We start from the raw sequence: 27,672 nt of genomic DNA on the forward strand, positions 1-27,672 counted from the left end.
GTCATGTAATGTTTGCAGAAATAAAAATGGAGAATGGAAAGTCAAAAGGCTGTGGAACAGTCAGATTTGACTCCCCAGAATCAGCTGAAAAGGCCTGCAGAATAATGAACGGCATAAAAATCAGTGGCAGAGAAATTGATGTTCGCTTGGATCGTAATGCATAATTTCAAGCCATGGTTGGAACATTCCTACATCTGTTTTGCTGAATCTCCTAGTAAAAGTCATTTTTTTAAGTAATATTGTATGCTTACAAAAGCTGTAAAAATGAACTTTTAAAACTCCCACCAGCTTTTAACAGTATAATGTTAAAAATATACTGTAATTTTTGTTAATCTCAAGTTTGGGTTTTTAAAGACTGCAAGTCTTGTCATTCAGTTTAAATGAATGGTTATACTGTTTTTAATGAAATAAGCCATTTTCTTGTTGTTTTCAGTACTACATAGTGGGATTTGTTTGCTCTAGTTTCTCCAGTTTTTATCAACTTATTGTAAAGTAAAACATAGATTTTTTCCCCCCAAAACTTCTGTTTTATAATATGTTTTTGTTCATGAAAAGAAAGGTCTCAGAAGAATTGGGATGTGATTTGGTTGGTTTTAAATTACTGTAAGTTTTAGATTCTAAAGTTCAGGATTTTTAAAGTTTGATTTAAATGAAGAAATGGATTTTTGTCTCTGCCCCTCCCTGCCATTCACATTTTCTGCATAACACTCTGAATAATATCAATCTCCACAGCCCCTTATTTTATTATTTCCAATAATTCCAAGTTCATATAGAACTGATAATGTAGCAAGCCCCAAGTATGATAATAGGCAGACTACTCCCAACTTTCTGTCTAGTTTCCAGTCATTAAAGTGAACTGCTAAAAAAAGAAAAATAATTGAAATGTTGAGAGAGATGGTTATATAAGTTAGTCCTCTGCTGTTTACTTCTACAGGACCTGATCCATTTATAAATGCAGTTTTAATAAACCATGGAATACCAAGGCACAACATATCAAACACATTGGATCCCACGATGTTAGACATAGCCATATCTCCTTTCCCTACAGAAGAAAAGCATATTGTTAAAATGTGCTTACCAATACTGTATTTTATTAATAATCTTCATAAGAAAAGAAACACTGGATACTTTTTTTGTTGTTGATTCATTTTGAAAAATTGTTGTTAGAATAAATGTCTTAATGAATTTGTATTTTAAAATTTTTCTTGAGTTAGTATTTAAAGTCTTAACATTTATTTAATAATTATATTTATTAAACCATTTTTCAATAAGGTGTATAGCTTACTTGTTGCTTTTCATTGTAATTTAACATGGTTAATTATTATTTAATGCACATTTCAAATGAATATTATTTGGGGGATTAGACTGAGTGAAATTAACTTGCTATTAAATAGTAAACATTTCCTCGAGTCACTTTTTTTTCCCTTCAAAGTATATTGCTGAGGAAGTAAATATTTTTAAAGCTACTTTTACTCATTCCAGGCTTGTATAATGACCATCGCAGCTTGAGGGACCTAGTTCTTACCTTTTCTTGCAACCAACACACTTGCAATTGTGTCTGGTATGCTTGTTCCTGCTGCTAATAAAGTAAGGCCCATTACTGTATCTGGAATTTCTAGTGTTTCCCCTGTAATAAACAGATACTTCAAGTTACAAATCTTACAGATTCACTAACCATTCTTTGCAGTTATTTTTGATATTTCCTTCCTGAACAAAAATAAAATAGGCACATTTAGAATTCAGAGCCAATATGTGCTTGCTTAGTTTTTTAGCTAGCAAAATATTTGAATCAGGTTGTTAATTTGGGTAACCCAGTTAGCATAGATTTTTTTTAATGACATATCTAAGGATATGTAACAGTCAAAATTCTGCCAACGAGAAATTTTCCTGTTTGATATTATTACAGAAGATGTTTATGTCCACCGTTATTTTCATCAGGGCTGTGCTGAATATTTGCTAATGAGACTGATCATTCCTCATTTCCATTCTTAAAAATTTTTCTTAAATTAGAGTTAAGCAAATTTATTATAGCTATCTTTAAGCTATAAATATGTTAACACTTATGTACCATTTATTACGTTCTACTTTAGTGGTACACCTTAATTTAGTGATTTTTTTGAGGGGGGAGAAGTTTATTAATCTTTGAGGAAGACAAAACCTGTTTGTTTTCTACTTGAGTCTAACATATGGTCCCAATTTATTAATACTTCTGTTAAATTTGATGTTAGGTCAACATTTTTCAAAACTGTATTTATTCTCAGAAAAAGAACCAGAGAGAAGATTTTTTTAAAAAGGATATGTAACTGTTCTTTTAATGTTGTAATTGAAAACTTGGTTTAATATCTTTTTCTTTATTTCTCTTTATTGCTTAAAATGCAAATGAAAATAACTTAATTAGAAAGTAGCTTATTTATTGCATGCTTATATATTGATACTGGAATTGGAATTGGTTGTTAATTTCTGTTACTGGCTTTGCTAGAATTCATATGTGCATAAATAACACTAGTATTTGTCATCTTGGGGGCTGTTCTGTGATCTATTACATGATTTCTGTTCTCTCTTAATTTTCCTAATATCAAATGTGTTCTGGCTGAGTGAATTTGGATAGATATAATATGCAAGCTAATTGGACTTTTTCATTTTTCTCATTAAAAAAAGAAGAAATAGTCCGCTTTTTGCTAGCATAATATTCTAATACTTACATTAATTTGGGAAAAGTCAAGGGTCAACAAATTTTTTTGTCTGTGAGCGGCCAGATAGGAATTATTTAGGGTTTGCAGGCTGTGTGGTTTCCGTTGCATTTATTCAGCTTTTCCAATGTAGTGTGAAAGCAATCATAGATAATATGTAAAACTTTATGAATAAAAACAAGCTGGGTTATTTTGGCACACTGGCAGTAGTTTGTTCACCTCTGCTATCAGTCAATTCAGGTTAACCTTTGTAGGAGAAATTACAGATGATTTTTGTCTTTGTTGATAGTTTTTTGTTTGGGGACTATAGTGGATTATGGCCAAGCAGCAGTAGTTAAGTCTTAATCATGAAGGTAGTAGAAACCTAGAATTACACTTTATTTTATACCCTTTTCTCTCATTTCATAGTATGTTTGTGTTGCCATGTTGAAAAAAACAAAATATAATCTAATTTAGTGGTGAGCACCCATTGTTTTCCCAAAAATAGAGCTCCTTGCTCTGTTTTTTTTTTTTTCCTTATGTAATGGAATTGGATATAAAGAGTTTATTACGAACCCCATGGACTGTGATTAAATTATTAGCATAATAAAAAGACATTCTATGAATTTGACTTCATTTACAAGATGATTTCTTGAATTGTACCCCAGGCTGAATAACAGTGGAAAATACAGTTTATATATAATATACAACTCACAAACCCAAATGATCTTGTTATAGTAATACTTAATCATTTTGTAAATGATACTAATCTTCAGCTTTGCTGAAATTAGCTGTGTAGCTAGACTACTTTGAGTGAACATAAGCAATTTGTTCTTATATGAAATTATTTTCAAGTTGTCCTATTGTACTTAAAATACATACCAGTTATTGTGACCATCCAGACCAGGATATATGTAAATGCAGATATCCATAGTGCAGACATGAAAAAGGTTATCACAAAGTAGTTTTTCCAAAACTTTCTTCTACAATCTGGTGTGGTTAGAAAAAGTAATGTGATAATAGGAAGGGATAATACCCAGAAAATTCTTTTTAAGTCTGCTTCAGGCATGTTGAAAACACTTGGTTGATCTGTTGTGAAAAAATTAAACACTTTTGAGTTTTCTCAGTTGCTAATTAAGTTAGAAATGTCTACTTAGAATGCTATATTGAAATAAATTGGCTGTGTCAGTTTTTAAAAGGCTGTTTAAAACATTTGAGTACCTCATTACTGACATTGCTGGTGAAAAGAAACTAATTGAAACTTTAGGGCAGACAGTATAAGATGTGATACTCAGCATTTCTTTATTTGGGGCCTTAAATTTATCAAAATGTCTTGGGCCATTCCCTAAATATATTACAGATAGTGTTTATGAAGTGTCAATTGGACATCTCATGTAGATTGTCTTCGGTAACTTTTTGCTTAGGGGATTAACCTGGCCTCTAACCTGGCTACTCCAGTTGTCTCCACTTCACAATACTGATGATGCCTCTGCCTGCCCTATGTATCAGATAATGTGTACTTAGAGAATATAACATAATTATAGCATCATCTTTTTTATTAAGTTGCACATCCTAATTCTTACTGGAAGTGGTTTTTCTGTCCTGTTTCATTACTATTTTATTTATTCAGACTTTTCCAAAGTTCATAGAACCTTAAAGTAGGAGCTAGTATATCATCTACAATGTAACTTATGAAAATTGAGTATATTTCTTAATTTAGTGAAAGACAAGGATAATGATAATATATTGGATAAAAATGGGAATTTAAAATTGTTAAAAAAAATAAAATAAAATTGTTTAAAATTTGTATGGCATTTACAAATTGGATGAAATCATGTTAAAACTAATGCTAGTACAGTAACTCTTAAAAAGCTTGCCAAACTTCAACCAATGTGCCATTAAGTAATATTAGATATAATTTTAACATATCAAAGAGTTTGGATTGGTTCCTTTGCGTTTCTTATTAAAAACTTAATTTAGAGATGCACACATGTTATACCTGAAAGAGCAGAAGCTAAAATTTTTATAAGAAGGGGGAAAAGTCATTTCAATTTTTTAAGTAGTAAATTAGAATAAGCCACCCTCCTAAAGGCTTGATTAAAATTAGAATCTGTTTTAGACAACCACTTTATAAAATAGTAACCTATGAACTTATAATTCTGATCATAGCTGAATTTGACTTCCTAATGAACATATTTACCTAAATGTTTTGCTACAGCTTTAAACAGTAAACCTCAACTGTTTTTCTTCATTCTTCCAAACCAGCCCCTTTTCCTGAGTTCCCAGTTTTAATAAGCGGTGTTCTCATTTTCTTAGTCAAGATTCGAATGTAGGAGCTATCTTGGTTCCTTTTTCTGGACCCATATAGTCTCAGTTGCTAAGTCTTGGTAAAGCTTCCTTCATATAGTCTCACATCTGTTCTCTTTTATTCCTACCACTTTCACTTGGTCTAGGCACCTAGTAAACATATCAACTGTTGTAATAGCCTCTTACACACCTCCTTGTCTCTTACTTCATATTTTAGTTCACTGAATATGAACATAACTCAGGGTAACATTACTAAGATAACAGTTCTGTTAATTTCTTTCCTCACAAACCTTCCAAGATTCTTACAATAGCATTTAAGATTCTTCTCATCCTATGTCTTTCTTTCTACCTTCCCTCTGTTTCCTTACTATACATATACTGTGCTATATGTGCTTTACTCTTATCTCTGCATCAGTAGCTGTTATTTACTGGTCGTAACATCATGTCATTAGTCAAAATCTTACTGGTCCAGCAAGGCCCAATTTAAATGCCCCCTTCTCTGTGAAAATTTCCTAACTGTCCTCACCACATTTTGATAATCTGTCCCATTTGTGAACCACAGTCACACTTTATTTTTTTATGCTACTTACACGTTCGTATTTTAACTATTTTGTATTTCCTATGATTTTGGAAGTTCCTTAAGAGTAGCGACTTAGTCTTTATCATTTCTGAGTCTTCACAGTCTTACATAATACCTGCTGAATTGAAATTTTAAAGTGCTGCTTTTGTGAATAGTCTTAATAATGGGCAGGATTTAGTGATTACCTTCAGAAACTTGACTAAGACCATGTAAACTTATAGAGAGCTGAGAGTAGCCAGAGTCTTCATAAAATATTCCACTATCAGTTCTTGATTGCCAACGAATGAATGGTTGACTTTCATCTTCCCATCCCATCAGTGGCTGTTGTTCACTTCTCTCCATAGCTTTGGCAAGACAGGTGCAGCAAGGACTGCATTTCTTTATAATATATTGGTTAATTTTAATGTCAAAACACAGCACCAAAACATATAATCCATATATCAAAAGCAGTAAAGTTCCTTCATACCTATAAATTAAAGAAGAGAAATTTGTGTTTTTAAATTAAAAATGAAAGTCATTTTGGTGCTGATAGCTTTTGAGCAGTATCTATTGAATGATTTTCTAACAAAAGTAGCCACAGAACAATAAAACATTTCTAGATTTTTTTTGTAGATTTGTCCAAACTTAATTACAGTATTATTTCTAGATTTTTTTTTGTAGATTTGTCCAGACTTGGTTACAGCATTATTGTAAGTTTACTGATAAAAACTGGACACTTCTATGTTAAAAAAAAAAAAAAAAAACCACCACGAGATCAACAAATTCATTGTTTTTACTTGTAGATACCTTTCAAATGGTAGGTATAAAATGCAATGAAAATGATAATTGGAGATTTTCAAAATAAGTGTAAAATTAGTGAATAGTGGTGAACATTTTCTACCTCAGCTCATTGGCACAATGCATTCCCCCAAATACTTTAAGTCATTTCAACTATCCAAGTTTTCTGGTATAGGAACTTTGTGTAAAATATTATTCAGAATATGGGAGACTTTAGCTGAGATTTTTCAGTTTGCTATACAGAGCATTTTTAACGATTTTAATGTAGGTGAAGTTGGTTTACAGTCACAAGAAAACAAGGTGTTCTAAAATATAAAATTATACTTTGGGAACCAAGAACTGTTTCTCTGTACTCTGGCAATTAACAAAAGCCATCACATTTGAACCTTGCATTTACCTTTTATTTTATAGCCAGGAAATCTCTGTTACATCTTAAGGAGCAGTTCTGATTTCCCTAATTGAGGGAGCATTAGCTTGGGTACCCTCACAGTCACTGTCCCTTACAGATGACTGCTGAATTCTAGAAGGATTTCTACTCTACCAACATGGACTGTCTTAGGGAGACAGACTAGATGACAAGATGATTAGTTTAGAAATTATGCTTCTGGCTGGGTTTTAAGTTTCTTGATAGCAGGTTTTATGCAGTGCTGCAAAGTTGTGGTTCTCCAGTTGGGCACCATTTACTTTTTTTTTTTTTTGAGACAGAGTCTCGCCCTGTCACCTAGGGTGGAGTGCAATGGTGCAATCTTGGCTCACTGCAACCTCCACTTCCCGGGTTCAAGGGATCCTCCTGCCTCAGCCTCCCAAGTAGCTAGGATTACAGGTGTGTGCCACCACACCCGGCTAGTTTTTTGTGTGTGTTTTTAGTAGAGACGAGGTTTCACCATGTTGGGCAGGCTGGTCTCAAACTCCTGACCTCGTGATCTGCTCACCTTGGCCTCCCAAAGTGCTGGGATTACAGACATGAGCCACCGTGTCCGGCCACATTTTTTTCTATTTATCCAGTGTCCTCTGGAAGCTATGCAATGGTTAACCTGTGTAGCTGTGTTTTACATTTCATTATCCCTTATATCTAGCACCTAGTAGGTGCCTGCTGCTTACTAGTTGAAAAAGTTTGTATTTGTCTACTCAGTCACCCCCTTTTTCATTTTCTTGGACCAGCTAGTCACAGAGAGATCATAGAGAACGCAAACAATTTTTAATATTGAAAGCTGAGCATTGTTAGTTTTTAGAAGAAGTCTGTAGTTTCTCCTGAATGAGCATCAGAAATTTGGAGGAATTTTAAATGACTTCATTTACATGCTCTCCCATCCTTCTCCAGCCTTTTGTGACCATGACCACTTCTAACCAAGGCAAGGTATGCAGTAACCCAGCAGAAAAAAAACCTAATGGTTGTGGCTTTAGTGGACAACAGAAGTTGGGAAACTTTCTGACTAGGCAGCCAGTGGGGAGAGGAAAAGTGGTGGTCTCCAGTCACTGGTGAGAGGAAAAAGGAGACTGTGAAGTGACTAAAAAGAAATTTCGAACTAGTGAGAACTGAATCAGCAATTGTGATGAGGTTAACTCACAGACCTGTTGGAATATGGTGTGGAAGTGGGAGATGAAGGGACTGAAATAAGACTTCTGAAAAAAATGTTACTAAAGCATTAGAATTTCATAAAATCTCTGTAATTTTTATGTAAGAATAATTTTGAAGCTTACCAGTAAACTTGGTTGTCATATATTATACCAAGAACTGCTGCTACACTAATTGCGTATGCTGCACAGTCTCTGAATAGGGGCCAACATGATAGTGTTGAGACCTGTAAAATGATAAGTTATTATTTCCATTACATTGTAACTTCAAGTACAATCCTTAGTATAATACTAAAATTGTTTGTATGTTTGTAGTTAAATATTGTTATCTTTTACATATTGCTCAGATAAAAATAAACAGCAATTGTGTTCAAACTTACACAGAATTTCATAAATCTAACCATGGGCTATTTGTGGATTAACTTTAAATTGAATACATGTTGTTTTTCTACTGATTAATAAATTTGATTGCACATATTATTAGTGGCCTGTTGTCCATCCCAGACTACAAAGAGTTATCTTTAGAATTTTTTAAGACAATAAATATTGTTGAATGGTTTTGCTACATACCATATTAGATAGCAAGCCACAGGCTGCACAGATGCCAAGGAGATTATAAATTGCAGATCCAAGAATGGTGCTAATGCCAATATCTCCCTTTGTGATAAATACACCTATGCGCAAGATAGTAGCAGCCGAGTTAGCGTTAGCTTGAAGAAAATAAAATCACACTGTGTCAACAAAAAGTATAAGAAGCAATATTTACCTAGGAAAGCAGTAACTAATTCAGGAGCTGAACTACCCGCTGCCATGAAAGTTGCGCCTGCAACATCCTGAGACAATCCGAGGGCTGAACATAAATAAAATGATTGTTATGCCTAATAAAGTGAAAGAGTAGTCTTTACAACTAAACACAATAGATACTCAGAGCTACAGCGTCACATAAAACCACTAATATTTACTTAAACTTTATACAGATTAATAGTTGCAGTGTTTTGCTTCTTTATGAATTCATTACCGAATACTTCTATAGATAGGGTGAGAAGGCCGAGACTAAAGGAAGTGCCAAATGTAGGGTTATTTGGAATCAGAAAAGCCTCTTTTCTAGCTGGAGGGCTTTTAGGTGAATAGCAACAGCATGGCTTTGAAAATTAAAGTAATTTGGAAATTGTAACCCAACTGAAAGAAGAAAAAAGTTTTTTAGATCTATAATGAAGTTGAACTGAGCTTGTTCACAAATTTACACAAATCTGTCATTTCAACTGTCTATTCAAATTTTGTGGTATGGGAACTTTGTGTAAAATACTCAGAATATGGGAGGCTTTGGCTGGGGTTTTTCAGTTGCCACACAGGGAATATTTGATGATTTTAATGTAGCTGAATTTGGCTTATAGTCACAAGAAAACATGGATATTCTAAAAAAATTTGCAGTTTCAACTTTGTCTAGTTACAAATGAGTGAAAATTACTTAACTAGATTCAATATTGTGTAACCTCTTGATTTAAAACATGGATCTATTAAAAATTTTCGAGGAACTTTCCAGAACGCTCGGTGAGAGGCGGAGGAGCGGTAGCTGTCCGAGCTGCGCACAGCTCTGCGCTCCTTTCCTCTCTTTCACACACCGACCTCAGCCCGCTCACCGGCAGTAGAAGATGGTGAAAGAAACCACTTACTATGATGTTTTGGGAGTCAAACCCAATGCTACTCAGGAAGAATTGAAAAAGGCTTATAGGAAACTGGCCTTGAAGTACCACCCTGATAAGAATCCAAATGAAGGAGAGAAGTTTAAACAGATTTCTCAAGCTTACGAAGTTCCCTCTGATGCAAAGAAAAGGGAATTATATGACAAAGGAGGAGAACAGGCAATTAAAGAGGGTGGAGCAGGCGGCGGTTTTGGCTCTCCCGTGGACATCTTTGGTATGTTTTTTGGAGGAGGAGGAAGGATGCAGAGAGAAAGGAGAGGTAAAAATGCTGTACATCAGCTCTCAGTAACCCTAGAAGACTTATATAATGGTGCAACAAGAAAACTGGCTCTGCAAAAGAATGTGATTTGTGACAAATGCGAAGGTAGAGGAGGTAAGTAAGGAGCAGTAGAGTGCTGTCCCAATTGCCGAGGTACTGGAATGCAAATAAGAATTCATCAGATAGGACCTGGAATGGTTCAGCAAAGTCAGTCTGTGTGCATGGAGTGCCAGGGCCATGGGGAGCGGATCAGTCCTAAAGATAAATGTAAAAGCTGCAATGGAAGGAAGATCATTCGAGCGAAGAAGATTCTAGAAGTTCATATTGACAAAGGCATGAAAGATGGCCAGAAGATAACATTCCATGGTGAAGGAGACCAAGAACCAGGACTGGAGCCAGGAGATATAATCATCATGTTAGAAGGAGCATGCTGTTTTTACTCGACGAGGAGAGGACCTTTTCATGTGTATGGACGTACAGCTCGTTGAAGCACTGTGTGGCTTCCAAAAGCCGCTATCTACTCTTGACAACCGAACCATAGTCATCACCTCTCATCCAGGTCAGATTGTCAAGCATGGAGATATCAAGTGTGTACTAAATGAAGGCATGCCAATTTATCATAGACCATTTGAAAAGGGTCGCCTAATCATCGAATTTAAGGTAAACTTTCCTGAGAATGGCTTTCTCTCTCCTGATAAACTGTCTTTGCTGGAAAAACTCCTACCGGAGAGGAAGGAAGTGGAAGAGACTGATGAGATGGATCAAGTAGAACTGGTGGACTTTGATCCAAATCAGGAAAGACGGCGCCATTACAATGGAGAAGCATATGAGGATGATGAACATCATCCCAGAGATGGTGTTCAGTGTCAGACCTCTTAATGGGCCAGTGAATAACACTCACTGCTGGCATTTTATGTGCAGTAGTGAATGAGTAAGGACTGTAATCATAATATGCACAGTACTTGCTCTTGTTTTTGTTTTAATCAACTATAGTATTGTTTTAAAAAGTTAAATGAAGAATAAAGGCAAATATAAAAGCTCTGACTTTGCCCTGTATGGATGATGACTTCAGTGTGCAAAATGAAGTTTAATACCTGTAAAAACTACTTTACAAAGAAGTTCCCCTAGCATTGCTAGGCCAAACCTTGTAATTGACTTCAGCTATGTACATGGACAATATTAGACTGAAATGCTAGGTGTATGTATTGGCTTCAGTGTATGACCCTTCATTGTTAAACTATGAAAGTAAAACTGTATTTAACTGGCAATAAGAAAAAAAAACTGTAGAGAAGTGTTGGTCTGTATAGTTCTTGTATTAAGTGGGATTCATTGTAATGCCTCTGCATTTATTCTATTGCCTCAACTGTTACTTGAAGATGGCATAATATATAATTTATCCTGTGGTATCAGTGATAAAAATGATACCTTTCTGTAGGAGGGGTTTATCATAATAAGCTGCTTCTTGAAGCCTTGCACTTCCAAAATTGTTTCCTTCTGCTGTGCCATCCATATATATATATATATATATATATATATATATATCCATATAAAAATTTTTCTCTAGGAATGTAAGAAAATACTGAAATACTATAGAAATAGTTTGTGACTATCCTCCAGACTTACAAGCATGCAAGTTCATAAACTTAAGTGACTGACAAGATGGGAGTATTTGATTCCTCAAGGACCTAGAAATAGAAATTCCATTTGACCCAGCAATCCCATTACTGGGAATATATCCAAAGCATTATAAATCGTTCTACTATAAGGACACATGCACACAAATGTTCATTGCAGCACTGTTTACAATAGCAAAGACCTGGAACCAGCCCAAATGCCTACTGATTGACAGGGAAAATGTGGCACATATACACCATGGAATATTATGCAGCCATCAAAAACGATGAGTTCGTGTCCTTTGTAGGGACAAGGCTGAACCTGGAAACCATCAATCTCAGCAAACTGACACAAGAGCTGAAAATCAAACACTGCATGTTCTCACTCATAGGCGGGTGTTGAACAATGAGAACACATGGACACAGGGAGGGGAGCACTACACACTGGGGTCTGTTGGGGGCAAACGGGAGGGACAGCGTGGGGTGGGGAGTTGGGGAGAGATAGCATGGGGAGAAATGCCAGATATAGATGAAGGGGAGGAAGGCAGCAAATGACACTGCCACGTGTGTACCTATGCAACAATCTTGCATGTTCTTCACATGTACCCCAAAACCTAAAATGCAATGAAAAAAAAAAAAACTTTTGGCCCTTTCGATTTTAGGGCCAATATTGACCTACCATAGGAAGGAACAGAACAGCCTTTGGGAAGGCTGAGGTAGGTTTGCATAAGAAACCTCCAACCAGGCTTTACTGATAAATTATAAACCAGCCAATAGAAGTAGCATGCCCTACATTAAATTACCTACCCTAGGTCACAAAGTTAGTATCCAAGTCAGAACTAGAATTTGGGTTTTCAAGACTTGATGGCAACTCTGTTGATGTTTATTGTCATTTACTATGCCTATTGGATTTTGAGGCTTCAGTCTTCCCAGACCCTCAAACTCTGGTGTGCTTGAGTCCTTGTCACAGGTGATCAGTATTTCCTTCTTATTGTTGCCTGCACTCAGGTCGACTTTGTTCTCTAGTCTGCTGGGACTGCACTTGAACTTACTGATTCCTTTTTTGTTTCTTGGTGTGGCAGATTGTATATTACAACAATAGTTACAATATTTTTCTGCTCCACATAGTTTTCGAGAACCCTAAATCCTCTATAAACAACAACAAAAAAGTAGTCTCCTCCTCCTGAACCTGAATGAGCCTTTGTGACTGATTTGACTATTAGTGTACAGCTATGGCAGAGTCATAATATTTTTGAGGCTAGGACATAAAAGGTGATACAACTTCCTTGGTGTAATCACTTGGGACATTTCCACTAAGCTATGACATAAGTCCTGCTACTTTGTTGAAACCTCCATACTGGAGAGACCTCATGAAAAGCCCTTATAGAAATAGCGATGCCTAAGGTATTGCTGCTGTTTCAGTCCCCACATTTTGAAACTGCCCAGCCTAGGCACTAGACATATGAGAGAGTGAGCTCTCAGATGATTCTAGCTCCATTCTCTGACTATACCTGCACGAGAGATCCTTGGCAAGAACCACCTAGCTGAACTCAGTAAACCCCCCAAACCGTGAGAAGTAATTGTTTTTAGCCACTAGGTTTGGGGTGATAGTTAAGTCATATGGTGGTTCATTTATTTATTACATTTATTGAGTACTACATGCCAGATGCTTTTTTAATGTGCTAGTAATATGGCAGTGGACAAAACAGACAAATACTCCTGCTCTCACAGAGCTTTACTTTTAGTAAGGCGAAACAGATAAGATAAGGAAAATCGGCATGGTGTTAGAAATAAGTTGCAAGGAGTAAAGGCAGGGAGGGGAGAAAGAGAAAAATGTCAGAGAGGAAGGACTGAAATTTTAGATTGGATAACCAGAAAGGACTTAATTGAGAAAATAACTAAAGACTTTGAAGCGAGGAGCTAGTCACTTGTATATCTGGGCTAAAAATATTCTATGCAGAATAAATGACTGCAAAGGTTCTGAGGTAGAGGCTAGCCTGTGTGGTGGAGATACAGAGGACCTGCATGTCTAGAATGGAGAGTGTCCGGGGAAAGCAGTAGGTGATGAGATCAGAGGCAATAGGCAGATCATGTAAGGCTTTGTGGATTCCAGTAAGGACTTTGGCTTTCATTTTGAAAGATGTGGGAAGTACCTAGAAATCTGTCATCCACATATTATCTGCTGATGATGCCAGCTCCAGTGATTAATTTTATCCCGTGGGGTAATTTGGTCTGAGAGATCCAAGCAGCCCTAATCTGAGCTGTTTGACACCTGCAAAACCATTGTGAAAAGTTCTCTTGCGGTAGTTAGAATGATTTAGGCCAGGCCCTCTAATCTATTTGCCTTTGGTCATGTCGCTTGCTGAACATCTATCTGCAGTGACTAGTGAGGTGAGAAATAAATGGTTTGTGTAGTTTACATTGTATCCTAGTCCATTTTGTGTTGCATAAACGAATACCTGAGGCTGGGTAGTTTATAAAGAAAAGAAGGTTTACTTGGCTCGTGATTCTTCTGTCTGGAAAAGTTCAAGATTGGGCATCTGGTGAGAGTCTCAGGTGGCTTGCACTCATGGAAGATAAAGGGGAGCTGGTATGAGCAGAGATCACATGGTGAGAGAGGAAGCAAGACAGACAGGTGGGTAGTGCCAGGCTCTTTTAAACAACCAGCTCTCTAAAGGAACTAAAGAGGGAGAATTCACCCCCTAGGTGGTAACCTCCATGATCTAAACACCTCCCATTACTCCCCATCTCCAACATTTGGGATCAGATTTCAACATGAGGTTTGGAGTGGACAAATATCCAAACCATAGAATATTTTCTAGCATTTCTTTTCCTGATTAGAGTGATTACATATATATATGTATACATACATATACAAGAATATGTATACTCTAATCACTCAGTATGTATGTATATATAGACACACGTATATGCTATATTCTTATTACAATTCTGATGAGTACAACTGGTCATAATATTTAAAACAGAACAAAAGGATAAAGCAGATGGCTCTGTAATTTTTTCATTTTAGAAATGAAGTAAATAATACATTCATGGTATACAACACACTCCCATATACATAATTTAATATCAACTATCCTGAGATATGAGTGTTGATATTCCATTTTATAGATAAACAGGCCCAGGAGGTAAAATAGTATCACATGGATTGCAAGGGTCTTAAATGTTGAGAGTTAGGGCATAAACTCTGAGCCTGTTGATTCTAAGCCCAATATTGCTTTTATTTTGCCACAGAAACCCAATATAAGAACTGAATCTTTTTTGTTTACACTTTGTGGCACTGGCACCATAATCACCCTCATTCAATTATTTCCTGGTCAAAAAAATAGTTACTTAGAGCCAAGAATACTTAGGAAGTTTTCTAGCACATTCTAGAGAATTTATAAATTTAGTGCTGCTGGATATTATCATGAATTGTCTTCCCAAATCAAATCAGTGCTAGATAATATGTGGAAGAAATTGAAAAAGAACAGAATGCCTTATCTTAAAGTAACTGTCCAAACAGTGCAGCTGAATACTGAGCTGTCTTCATTTAGCACTAGCTGAAGAATGCTTCATTAGAAAACTCAGTCTCAAGAGACAGAGAAGGTGATTTATTGGGCTGTTGCAAGTAGGAAAATAGGTGGTCCTTTAGAAAGGTTTCAGTCACATAAGGCAGTACAAATAAAGCTTGTTCCTATTCACTGCACTCAAATTATGAAAGGAAAGATTTTGTGTAGAAGGATATATAAAACTTAAAGATATTTTAACAAATTATTTCTTAACGTTCTAAGAATATTTTATAAAATGTTTTATACCTTTGAACTTTAGAATAGATTGCTTTGTCTTCTCTGACCTTTTGGGTAAAATTTCTTTCCTCTATAGTTTATTACTAAAGATAAATTTTTTCTATTTTTTACCTCCCATAGCTATTATTCCTTTTTTCCTCTATCACTCTAAAGGAATAATCACATATCCTAGAAGATATAGTAGAAACGTTCAACTTCAGTTTTCTTTATAGGTTTAGGTATCAACATGTTGTTTATATAAAACACAACTTCCTGATAATGTGCTGATTATTGAAATTCATCAGACTTTTTCTTAAGTGTGTTCTGTGATGCCATGTTAGAGAGTTAATAATGGTTTTTGAAAATCGCCTTCTGGAAATATTATATAGTAGGAAGAATATTAAACTAAAACCGAGACCTGGATTCAGCCCTGCCAGTAACTTGATATGAGACTTAAGTTATTTAGATAAGCCTCATATTTTGCCCTCTGTGAAGTGGAGGGTCAGACTACACAATCTTTAAGGTCTCATCTATTTTTAAAATTTTTGCTCAAAATTATAGAATGTGAATTCTATCATTTAAGGCTCTATACCATTTCTTATTTTTAATTAAATTTCTTTTATAATACCTATGCCCCTCCGAGACTACATTACCGAAATTGAGAAGATGAGGGTAAAAACGGAGTGAGGAATACTTTTATCATTATATTTGAACCACTCTGATCATTTTAATATGTGTCTAGTCCTTTTCACAATGCACATTTTAAAATAGTTACAGCCATAGGCTGTATGCAATTTGGTGTCCTCTGGCATCATTAAAAAAATATGCAAACTGTTGTGCTTTGTGAATGGACTAGAGCTTTAGAAACAATCAAAAGTCTATCAGACCCAACTCCAGTGACTATGGTGAGTAGTTATGCTGAGTCATACAATTTAGCGTCCAAAATGAAGTGCAAAGGTGAATCAATGTCTTTTTTATGATTTTCAAAACTGGTTCTGAAATTAATTTTAAATGTATTTCTAGAAATATATTGAATGGAATAAATGCCTAGAGGGGAAAAATTGTTACTGAGAGTCAGGAATACATTACTGCATGTATGTGCGCTGGGATGTTTTTAACAATAAATAAGATAATTTGATAACCTTACATTTACCACCTCATATTTTGAGCAATGAAAGAATGAATTCTGAAACTGTAATGATTTTAAAGGCCTGATTCCACTGAAAAACGACTCTCCCTATCCCCAATCTAACAGCTATAATAGTATAGTGGATTTCCACCTGCCCTTAGCCTATTATATGAAGCATACTTTTATACAAGACACTTGACCTCCAAACCTAACAATTACTTCATTGGGAAAGTTCCATAACTTTCCCAAGGTCATATAGGGAATAAATGCAGAGGTAGGAAGGAAACCTAGATCTTTCTGACACCAAGAAGCTGCCCTTTCAGCTATGCATGTGGGCAAAGTAAAGCGATAATACATAGTTTTATTATTATTTCTTGTTCCTGCAATAGCATCTTGGTAAAACACTGACTACTTAGCACTTACTTAGATCTATATGCCTGGTGTAGATTTAGGTGCAGTCCAAGGGGACCACAGTTTAGATCAGAGAAAAAAGAACAACAAAGAAGATGAAATGCTCTTAGGAGAATGGATGCCTGTGAAGTGGGGAGGAAGCAGTATTCTTAGATTCTTTGTTCTTTAGTCAAGCTTTTGCTTCTGTAAATTTCATGAGGATTAAAAATCAAACAAACCCCCGAAACTGTAGGCTATCCAAATGCCATACTCACAGAATTATTTGAATCCCAATTTTTTCAATTTAGAAACAATTCTACCTGGAATTAAAACTTGCATTTCTTTCTTATTGCCTATTTCTGAAACATAAAGTAGAACACAGGCAAATATTAGTCCAAAGCAGAGTAAGTGAAAAAATTTTAAAATAAAAAGTAAATATTTTATTTAAGTATATTTCCCCCAAACCTTATTAAGATCATTTTCATACAAGATGTGTTGTAATTCTAAGGTATCAGTGTGATGGAGGCGTTATAATATCTAATTGAATGGCATATTAGTGTAAACATAGCTGGCTCACTGTAGAATTTGGACCCTATCAAGAGACCAGTCTTAAGGGGTTTTCAGAATTTTCTGTGTTTATATCTTGAAAAAGTATAAAGAAAGCTGGGTAGAACAGTGGTTCAATACCTCTGAGATTCCCATTACATATCAAAAGGATATCTTGTTTTCATTTTATATTAACTTTTGTGTTTCTAAAAATGAGCTGCTTAGAGAGATGAGACAAACTGGTGCTATTTGGTCTTTAAGTGAATATAGTTTGTATTATATTTTAAATTTATATTATATATTGTTTATATTTAAATTATTTTAATTTAAATTATTATATTTAAAAGTGATTTTTTAAACAATAAAAGATGAAGTAATATGGTATGGATGGTAATGTAAAAGAAATAAAGGAACTTTAAACAGAATATTCTTTTATTTATTTATTTAGAGATGGAGTCTCGCTCTGTCACCCAGGCTGTAGTGCAGTGGTGTGTTCTCTGCTCACTGCAAACTCTGCCTCCCAGGTTCAAGAGATTCTCCTGACTTAGCCTCTGAGTAGCTGTGGTTACAGGCCAGGGGCCTTCCACCATGCCTGGCTAATTTTTGTAGAAAAGAGGTTTTACCATGTTGGCCAGGCTGGTCTCGAACTCCTGGGCTCAAGTGACCCACCCTGGCCTCCCAAAATGCTGGGATTACAGGCGTGAGCCACCACAGAATATTCCAGAGATATTTAAGGTTTAAAGTTTTCACATGGCTTATTAGATAAAATAAAATAATGGGTTTAATAAGCTTACCTCCTACCTTGTCAAATAGGCCTTGCTTTTATTTACCTTAATTTGGTGTTCAAGCTCTAGCAGATGTACCGTAAATTTGGTTATTTGCTCCAAATATACTTAAATAGGCTTTGGTATTCCCCTTCTCCACTTTCATCTTTCCTGAGTAAAGGATTCTAACCTTTGTAGTCTGCTCTTTTGTGACAATAAACATTCAGTGAATGTTTTCTATGTGCTAGGTTCTTGCATAAACAGTTCACTTGTGTTTCTCCATGCACTCGTCACATGGCTCTATGAACTGCAAGTTTTAATCATCTTGTTTCGTAGCTGAGATAGCTGAGGTAGCGAGCAGTAAGGAACTCTGCCCAAGGTCACAGTATTAGCAAACGGCAGAGCTGGGATTTGAACCTAGGCTGTCTGGCTCCAGGGTGAGCACTTTCAATTGTCTCTCTATCGGAGTGTGGCACTAGAGCATATGACGTCTGTGTCCTCCCCCTCCGACTGTCTGGGGATTCTCAGCATTCGTCATAGACCATTCAGCAACTATATCAATATAGAGATAGAAAAAACTGGAAAAAGCCCAAGCCAACAATACCAGACATGACTACAAGGTGATGTAACTAACTTCCCAAACTAAGCACGGGAATCCTAGACAAAAGTTTCTAAATCAGGCTTACACGAATGATCAGAGACGACAGAGGCTTCCTCAGCTTCCTTAGAGTCATTTGGATTCCTCTCTCACTGTGTCTCTGCTTCTCTTCCGCTCTCTCATACACACCCCTCAGGGTATCCATCCAGGTAACGTTCTAGAGTAATGCAACTGGTTGGGATGAGGAAGCTCTCCTTAGGTTTATTCCTCACCCCATTACCTCTAGCTCCTTTAGCTCTAACTAGGGCTTGGATCATGTTCCTCTCTGATCACAACTTTAACTCTCTTCCCAGAATCTCCATCCTGTTTCCCACTGCAGAAGCCAAGTCTTTTCTTGGTGAAAAGTGAAACGCCCTGGACAACTAGAGGGTGATACATTTTTCCCCTTTATCATAGGGATGAATTTCACTTCAGCCCTCTGTGTTCAGAGAATCATTAGCTTCTTTTCCTATAGAACCTGAATGTAAAGAAAAAGAAGATAGGATTGGAGGAAGGGGGCATAGCAATTGCATTTTCTTTTATTGGCTCCATACAGTTATGATGATGGTAAAGTGTCTGAGGTTGCCTAGTAGAGATATGTGCTTTTCCAGCTTTTCTAGTGTTCGAGGGTAGAGCAGAGAGTATGTGACTTTAATGATCATGAGTAGAGGAAGAAGAAGAAAAAAAAAATCCTTCCTGGAAGCCTCTGGTGGTGGCAACTCTAGGAGACCAAGACCAACATATGTACATCAGAAAGAGGAAGAGCACTGGTTTGACTGAGCTAGGGCCCTCCCAGAGCACCAGCAAGAGACTCTGCCCTCTACCACTTCCAGCTCTTCCCTGCACGGAGGTGACAATCCTGAGCCTCTTCTAGTCTTCACCTTGCTGTTGACCAAATGAGCCACTGTGGTGATTTGAAGAGTAAGCAATGGGCTTATGGGGCAGGGGCAGGGGCGGGGCAGGAGCCTGCCAATCCTTCCATTGTATTCTAGGTTGGAACTCAGTATACATTCCCCACAAGACACTATGGCCTCATCTATGATGATTAAGTTCCACAGCACTATATTATGATCTCATGATCTTGGACAAAATGTTTAGGCCTGAAAGCTTATTATGGATAAGTATCTATAACATTGATTTACAATCACCTATAGGTTGCCAAAGATGCAAAATGATTTTTGTAAATAATTCATCGTATTCTCTTTATTTTGTAATATACTTCTTCCTTAGTAACCGTGGGGATTTGATATTTTTTTGGCAAAATTTTCAGTACTTTCAAGAGGAAAATTTCTCGTAAGATGGTTCAATAGAACAGTTCGGAAACAACTATATTCTGGCAGCCAATCTCAAATAAGGATGTGTACAATTATATCATGTTGAGATCATACTTGGGTTTTGGCATCAGAGAGATTGGGACTTTCTCTGTGTGGCTATGTGGTCATGAGACATTAACTAACCTCTCAGCTTTGGCTTCCTCACCAGTAAAACCAAAATATTAGTCCCTACTTTGTAGGGTTTTTGGAAGACTAAGTGAAAACATATATATCTATATATAATTACATATTATATAAACTATATGTATTATTATAAAATATATATCTTTCATCTTCTATAATTGTATCTTAAGTAACTGATAAATAAGAACACTGTAGTACATTTTGGAATAAATTTGTAAACCGTTTTGAGGTTTATGTTAATAACTATTAGTTGACAAAATGGGTGGAATTATTATGACTCAGTGCTCATCAAAAACCGAGGAAAGACAAAGCACTTGCAGACTTTTGAAGCCTGTTTCTGCAGATGTAAAAAAAAAATTCAGGAAAATTGTTTTTTATTGCTGATGTCATAATTTGGATGAGACCATGCTAGGCCTTGAAAAGAGAAGTGACAGAATTAATTTATAAGCATTTAAAAATGAATTGAGCTAGCACTATTTCTATCTCATTTTGTTGCCAATATTTTCAATACTCAAGATGAGGGTCAATTTTTAACAGCCGAAGATTTGGCAGTGGCATGGACATTCATCAATCACACATCTGTAATAGCTACTATATTTCAGGGCAGAGAGACTCATTTGAGAAATGCATGTTTGCAGATGATGTTTCAAAGTAATTTCACAAGGGGCATGTTGGAAGTCATTGAGACATATTAAGTCACTTAATGAACATTATTTGGAAGTCATAATCTAAATTTTAATGCAGTTGTATCTTCTATAGGGTTGGAAAGGTTAATTTATTTTTGACTTCTCCAAAGATAATTTTTTTATAAATAAAATTCTTCACAGATTTAATTTTTCAGTCATGTCATTGTTCAGTTAAGTCATTAGAAATGGAAATAATACCTAACAATTTAAATTTCTATGTTTTATATGATAAACATTTTTAAATTTTTAGTGTTTTACATTTTTCTAATTAAAAGTGCAGTATTGGCATAAGAATGAAAAAAAGGGTTATTAGAATACAGTTGGGAGCATAGAGACAGATCTACATCTTTATAAGAATTTAGTATATGAAAATTGATCAACTTTTGGAAAAAATAACATTACATCCTATAGCAAGACAGATTCTTAGTGAAAGAAGTAAATAAATATAAAAAAAATCCTATATGTAGAAGAAAATATAATGACTTTTATGACCTATGGATAAAAATGACTTTCTAGTTATAAAACCAAAAGGAGAATGATAAAGAAAAATATTTACAAATTTACTTAAAATATTTAAACTTCAAACTTCAGTGTGATAAGCACAAAATGTAAAAACAACAAACTATGAATAGAAAGCATATGATATAAAGTAATACTAGAAAAAGGGTTAATGTCCTTATATATTTTTTAAAGTCTTGAAAATCAATAAGAAAAAGACAGATACCCCTGATAGAATATAGGCAAAAAACCACAAAATTCAATGAACCTATAAAATATTCACCCTCAAGCATTATAAAATAATGTTTAAGGCAATTAAAGATATTTCACATATTTTTCATGGTTTCTGGAATGAATACTGCTATACATTAAGTTAGTGTAAGTAGGCACAACTTTTGTGGGATGCCTTTTGCAAATATACATTATCAGACTTAAAATATCCATATCCCTGCCTTTTAATCAGAAATCAGAGAAGTGTGCAAAGATTTTATACAATTATGGGCATAACATTAACGCAAAAAATTTAAAACAGGCCAAATGTCCAATGAGATTAATAGTTTTAAATTTTATGATAAATTTCTACTGAGTGCAGATGTGTAAAAACCAGTTTCAAAAGCTCAAATCATGTATAGAATCATGGACTATCATATCATTAAAAATAATGTTTTCAAAGAATGTTTAATAATATGGGAAAATGTGTACAATAAAATATTATGTGAGAAAAAGGAAAGACCCCAAACTGTATATATAGCAAGATTCAAAAGTTTTAAAGGAAATATACTAAATGGTAACTGTGTAGATCTCAGGGTGATGGAAATATAGGTGATTTTATTTTTCTGTTCTATTTTTTTTTTTTTTTCTTTTTTTATTTTTTTTATTTTTATTTTTTTTCTGTTCTATTTTTCTTGTATTTCATTAATATAAGTAAAACTGTTAACATAATTTAATATTTATTGAAGAAATATCAATGTCTATATAAGATGTAATGTCAAGATAAAAAGTGTATGTTTGTATCTACTTAAGAAAAATTGTAATAAATTAGGCTAACCTATTCTCTCTATATTTTTTCATTAAACAGGTGTTGAGTGCCTCTGCTATTGCCAGTTACTGTTTTAGATCCTGCAGATACTGGTATACTCCAGTGAACAAGAGAGAAAATAATTCGCCTTGCATTTCAGCACGGGTCGGGGGTGGGATGGTGGGCAAAGGGAGAGTTTACATTCATGCTCTTTCCTTTTATAAAGAAATGGCAGCAATGTATATATATGTTGGGGGGTGGGTGGAGGTTGAGGATGCTGCTGTTTCTGTACAGTCTTGTGAATATGCAATAGGAAATCCAAACCTTAACTTTGACGTTGCTTTTTGCTGTAATATGAGCATGCCCAACCAAATAAATAGCCAAGCATGAGCCTGAGTCTAGAAACACAGTTTTGCTTATATGGCACAAAACATACTGCTATCCTGGTTTTAGGGACCAGTGCACCAGTGATGGTCTATGCTCAGAATTCTGGGCTACACATACTGCCGAAGGAACAGAGCTCAGAGGCTTGGACTGGCTGATCTTTTTTTCAGAAACCAATAACGGAATTCTTAATTTTTAATAACTGAATTTACAGTCATCGGATACCTGAGGTCACTTAGGATGCAGGACTTATTCATCTGTTTATTTATTTATTGGTTCTTAAATATCAATTAATTTTCTTAATGGTAGGATGCTGGGAAAGGAAGATGGGGAGGGTGATCCTTAATTGCATCACTTACCTCTTTATAGATGAAGTTATAGTGAGCTTAGAGTAAAAATGAAAAAAAAAGTTCAAGCATAAAATGGCAAATATTAGGAGTTTCACTGTATTAGAAGTGCACACAAAGTACATACAAGTGAAATCTTGGAACAGTTCTTACAACAAACAACCAGGCAGTGGACAGCCAGAGATTTCTGGAAATGGGCAGCAAAATAATAACTGCTGGGTTCTAACTTAAAGAAACTCTCATTCACATTAACAACCAAGAGAAACCAGACTCGACCAGTTCCTTAAACACGAGACCCCACAACACAGAAGTCGGTGCTCTGCAGCCAGCTGAGAAGTACAGTGCAGCTGCTAAGCTGTTTCAAAGACAGGCATATCTGTGTGACACACTTTTCCAGAAGGTTACAGGGGAGCTTTCCAGCCACTTACATTCACTGATGATTTCCAGGGAGGGTAGGAAGTACTCATCGCAGACAATAGATATGGCCATGAACATGTAAATGATAATTAGGAAGTAGATGATAATGCCTCCATCTCTGCGCTCTTGTCTTGTGAAAAACCCTTCGGGAAATTCCGATGATGGAGAAATAACACATTGGGTGCTATTTTCTGTTAAGGAAAAGGAGGTGAAAATTTGAAGAGTTTGTATTCATACATTCCAAGCCCACAGACAGCTTCCTTAAGAAATCTGTAAGTGTGGGGTAACTGGGTAGAATTTTAAGAACCCATTGAAAATGTTTAAAGCACTTCTGAATATGACACAGTTGTAGAGTTTTTTAAACATTATTTTTTGGGGACTGAAAAGAGGTGCTTTAATGAAATATGTTGATGATGGTGAAGAATTAAAAAGAGGAAATCATGAAATCACTCCTCCTTTTCTGCTCCATTTCTGAATGCTCCCCAAGCAGAAATGATATCTCTGATACATGAAGATTTCTAATATCTATACAATTTCATTTTCTCATTTCAGAGCCTAAATTGTCCACAGGCCTGCAAAGAATCATCCACTGTTGCAAAGAGCATTTCTAAGATGAAAGATTTTTTTTTCACAAAAAGCTCTGCAACAATAAAAACTGGAGACTTGGCCTACTATGATCTCTGTGAATCACTTTGGAGTATATTTAAGAACTTATTTGAAGGATCAAAAGTGTTTGATGTCTTTTTAAAAGCTAAAATTCAGAGCAAATACAGCAAGAAGCATAAGTAAAAGTGAGCCCATTGAGAATTTTCCTCTTTTTGTCCCTTCATCTGCATGTGGTAGCAGTAGCAGCAGCTGCTGCAGCAGAGGTAGCTCACCCCCGTGTACACCTACCTGTGGCCCTTGGGAGACGTTGGGGCAGGGAGGCCCCCGGGAGAGGCAGGTGTGCCGTGGCCCACAGGATGCCGAGCAGCAGGGCGCTTCTTGCCCATGTCTGGCGCCCTTTTGTCTGCATTTCTGCTGTGCTCTTACTGCAGCGTGCTGCTTCAGGAAGGGAGAAGAGAAGGATTAAGCTAGATCATGTGAGGAGTCTCCTTCCTGCCCAATATCCTGCCCAGGGCACATCTCAGCAAGGCCAGCAGAGAAAAAAGGGTGAGTGTAGCCAGCCAAGCTACTCTGATCAGGAGACCCAATCTCCAGAAAAGCCAGAGGAGATGGAGGAGATCCGACAACCATTGTGTATAACTATTTCCCTGGCCTACAATCTCTGAGGGCAGATTAAGGCAGCTTGTACTTTGTGAAAATGTATGGTTTTATTTAATGTCTTCATACTGGCTCTGCTTTTGACTTTCTCTAGATTTATAAAAACTTGTGTTTGCAACTGCTTCCCCTCTCTCTCCAGCCCTTTCTCCTAGAAGTTATTGGGGCTCATATTAATATATCTACATCCTTTGACTAGCTTGGCATCCTTTCATATTTCTGTTTTAGCCTTTCATCTTCAGCTTTGGTTAGGGCCAAAGGGAGAAAGGCCCGTTAGGAGGTCACTGCAATGATCTAGCTGAGAAATGATAGTGACTTGAACCAAGGCAGCGGCAATGGTAATGGAGAGTAGCTGACAGTTTCAAGAATTATTGAGACTGAATGGATGCTATTTGATCATCGATAGGCTGTGCTTTCTACCAGAGGGAGTTACCTAAAATGCAAATTTGACATATCGGGTAGTGTTTAAACATAGACTACTGTCTTCCCTACTCTAACACTTACAGGGCTTGCCAAGATATTTAGAACTCTGGCAGTGTAGTAACCTGTGCCTAATAGCACAGGCTGTGGAACCAGACCACACGGTTTGAGTCCTCGCACTGCTACTTACTAGTTGTGTGACTTTTGGCAAGTTATTTAACCTTCCTGCTACACGGTTCCATTATCAGTAAAACAGGGATCACCTGTATTTGGGCTGTGGTAAGAATTACAAAAATGAACGCAGGTCAATTGTTTAGAATGACCTCTGGTCTGTGGCCTATGTCTTTGTTCCTTCCTTCCTTTCTTTTTGTTTTGTTTCTCTCTCTCCTTTCTTTCTCCTTCTTTCTTTCTCTTTCTTTTTCTTTTCTTTCTTTCCTTTCTTTCTTTCTTCTTTCTTTCTTTCTTTCTTTCTCTTTCTTTCTTTCCTTTCTTTCTTTTCTTTCTTTCCTTTCTCTTTCTTTTTCTTTTCTTTCTCCTCTTTTCTTTTCTTCCTTTCTTTCTCTCTTTCTTTCCTCCTTTTTCTCTCTCTTTCATTATTACTGTTGATTAAAATAGAAGCGTTTTGTTCATAAAATTTTTTGTAGTTTTGCAATTTTCATAGTTCGTTTGCTTTGCAGAAAAAACACAAAAATTGATATGCTTGCTAAGTTTTATATTTAGACACTAGTTTTATCTGGTGGAACGGAGTAAGTTGCTTCCTGATGTTTGTGATTTTGGGTTGGAAAAAAGTCTCAAACACTTCTTTGTTTTGCTGGGGATTGGTATCCATTATAATCCTCTCCAAAACTGTCATTTTGAGGAACTAGATATTCAGATGTATGGTGTGATTGTGAGGCTGGGATGATGAGTCACCAAAGCACAGTCCAGTATAGAGCAGATTCTCAACAAGCAGAGTCCCAGCTGTCTACACCTGCAGGGAGCAGCACCCTTATCACTCAAGAGTGGCCTAGGTGCCAGCTGGCTAAGACTAAGGGAAGAGGTCATTCAGTTTTGTGCTTAGTGGAAGTGTCTTCAACACACAGTACTTCAATCAATTCATAAAACATCATAAACAAATAAAATACCAATAATATAAAAAGCTCAAACCCAAAGTGAATACTTCCAATGCACGTTGTCAACTAATCTGAGAAAGAGAGCAAGTGTCTGAAGGTACAAGCCAATTGCGATGGAGCAGCAGAGGTGCCTTGCACATAGTTGGCACTCCAACAACATTTGCAGATGATTACATTGCAATGGACTTGAAAACACATTGGCCGAACATGCATATGCTTGGTCTAAACAAATTACCATTTAAATATGGATTTACCAAGAAAAGAGAATTTAGGAGGTGAATTAGATTTGCTTTACACACATTCTTCATTTTACAAAAGCATCTCAAAGAACTTTTTATTGTAAAATAAAGCACAGATAAAGCCAAATAAGTGAATAGTTTATTATATTATTATGCTATTATTTTTATAAGATGAACACCCTTGTAAACATCCCAGGTCAAGAAGTAGAAATTTGCCAGCCACCCTAGAAGTCCCTTTGTGAGCCTCCATTTCCTCTCCTGCCTTTCTCTGATAGTAACCACTCTCCTGACTTGTAATCACTTTCTCATGTGTGTATTTTTAATAGTCTATGATTTAATTGGGTGCATCTTTAGGATGCTATAACTTAAGTTTTGCCTTAAAAAGGTATCTTTTAACTTTCTCCCCTTTTTTCTCTTCTGTTCCTTATAACTTGTCTCTGGGAAAAATCCAGGGCATTTGATTTGTAGAGTTTCCTACAGTTTTGATTTTGATGATGTGTCCTTGTGGCATAGTTCAATAAGTTTCTGTTTTCTGTATTTTTGTAAACTAGCAGCTGGATGCAGAAGCTTGATCAGACTCAATCCTATCCCTCTGGCAAGGCTATAGGTGGTGGTGTGTTTGTTTACAGGAGGCAAACTGTGTCTGCTCATCTTTCTTTTGTAATGTGAGCAGCCACTCATGCTCATTACTCCAATTAATTAACTATTAATTCTTTGGGAGTTGCAAAAGGGTGGTATATTAGTTAGGGTTTTCTAGAGGGACAGAACTAATAGGATATATGTCTATATTTACACACACACACACACACACACACACACACACACACACACGAAGAGTTTATTAAGTAGTATTAACTCACATGATCACAAGGTCCCACAATAGGCCATCTGCAAACTGAGAAGCACAGAAGCCAGTCCAAGTCCCAAAGCTGAAGAACTTTAAGTTTGATGTTCGAGGGCAGGAAGTATCTAGCACTTGAGAATAATGTAGTCTGGGAGACTAAGCCGGTCTAGCCTTTTCATGATTTTTTGCCTGCTTTATATTTGCTAGCAGCCGATTAGGTGGTGCTCACCCAGATTAAGGGTGGGTCTTCCTT

At 36.1% G+C, this 27,672-nt stretch overlaps 2 protein-coding genes and 1 pseudogene across 7 annotated transcripts in view; 2 read left to right on the plus strand and 1 right to left on the minus strand.

Annotated features, from left to right (window-relative positions):
* MYEF2 (myelin expression factor 2) overlaps positions 1-868 on the plus strand; it is a 37,159-nt gene extending 36,291 nt beyond the window's left edge. For 2 of the 4 annotated variants that reach the window (XM_032297535.1, XM_032297536.1), the window contains one exon: positions 1-516. In XM_032297535.1, coding sequence (XP_032153426.1) covers positions 1-164 — 164 coding nt within the window. In that variant the 3' untranslated portion in view covers positions 165-516. The other 2 variants (XM_032297538.1, XM_032297537.1) reach the window with 2 other exon arrangements.
* On the minus strand, positions 427-27,471 carry SLC24A5 (solute carrier family 24 member 5). Of its 2 annotated transcripts, XM_032297539.1 has the most exons (10): positions 27,436-27,471; positions 24,439-24,588; positions 23,556-23,735; positions 8,675-8,758; positions 8,479-8,582; positions 8,035-8,135; positions 5,742-6,022; positions 3,552-3,758; positions 1,526-1,627; positions 427-1,042 (listed from the first exon to the last, which is right to left on the minus strand). In XM_032297539.1, exons 2-10 carry the CDS (start codon positions 24,557-24,559, stop codon positions 720-722), a joined length of 1,503 nt encoding a protein of 500 aa, XP_032153430.1. In that variant the 5' UTR covers positions 24,560-24,588; positions 27,436-27,471; the 3' UTR covers positions 427-719. The 2 variants fall into 2 exon arrangements, with proteins under 2 accessions (XP_032153430.1, XP_032153431.1); XM_032297540.1 differs by lacking the exon at positions 23,556-23,735 and having other exon boundaries at positions 545-1,042.
* Positions 9,561-10,981, plus strand: LOC116564427 (annotated as a pseudogene). The gene has a single exon (XR_004274886.1). The product of XR_004274886.1 is annotated as a dnaJ homolog subfamily A member 1 pseudogene (transcript).
* Positions 27,472-27,672: the final 201 nt, after the last annotated feature.

Source organism: Sapajus apella, unplaced genomic scaffold (genome assembly GCF_009761245.1).
Source record: "Sapajus apella isolate SASKATOON/1434 unplaced genomic scaffold, GSC_monkey_1.0 scaffold37, whole genome shotgun sequence".
Classification (NCBI taxonomy): domain Eukaryota; kingdom Metazoa; phylum Chordata; class Mammalia; order Primates; family Cebidae; genus Sapajus; species Sapajus apella.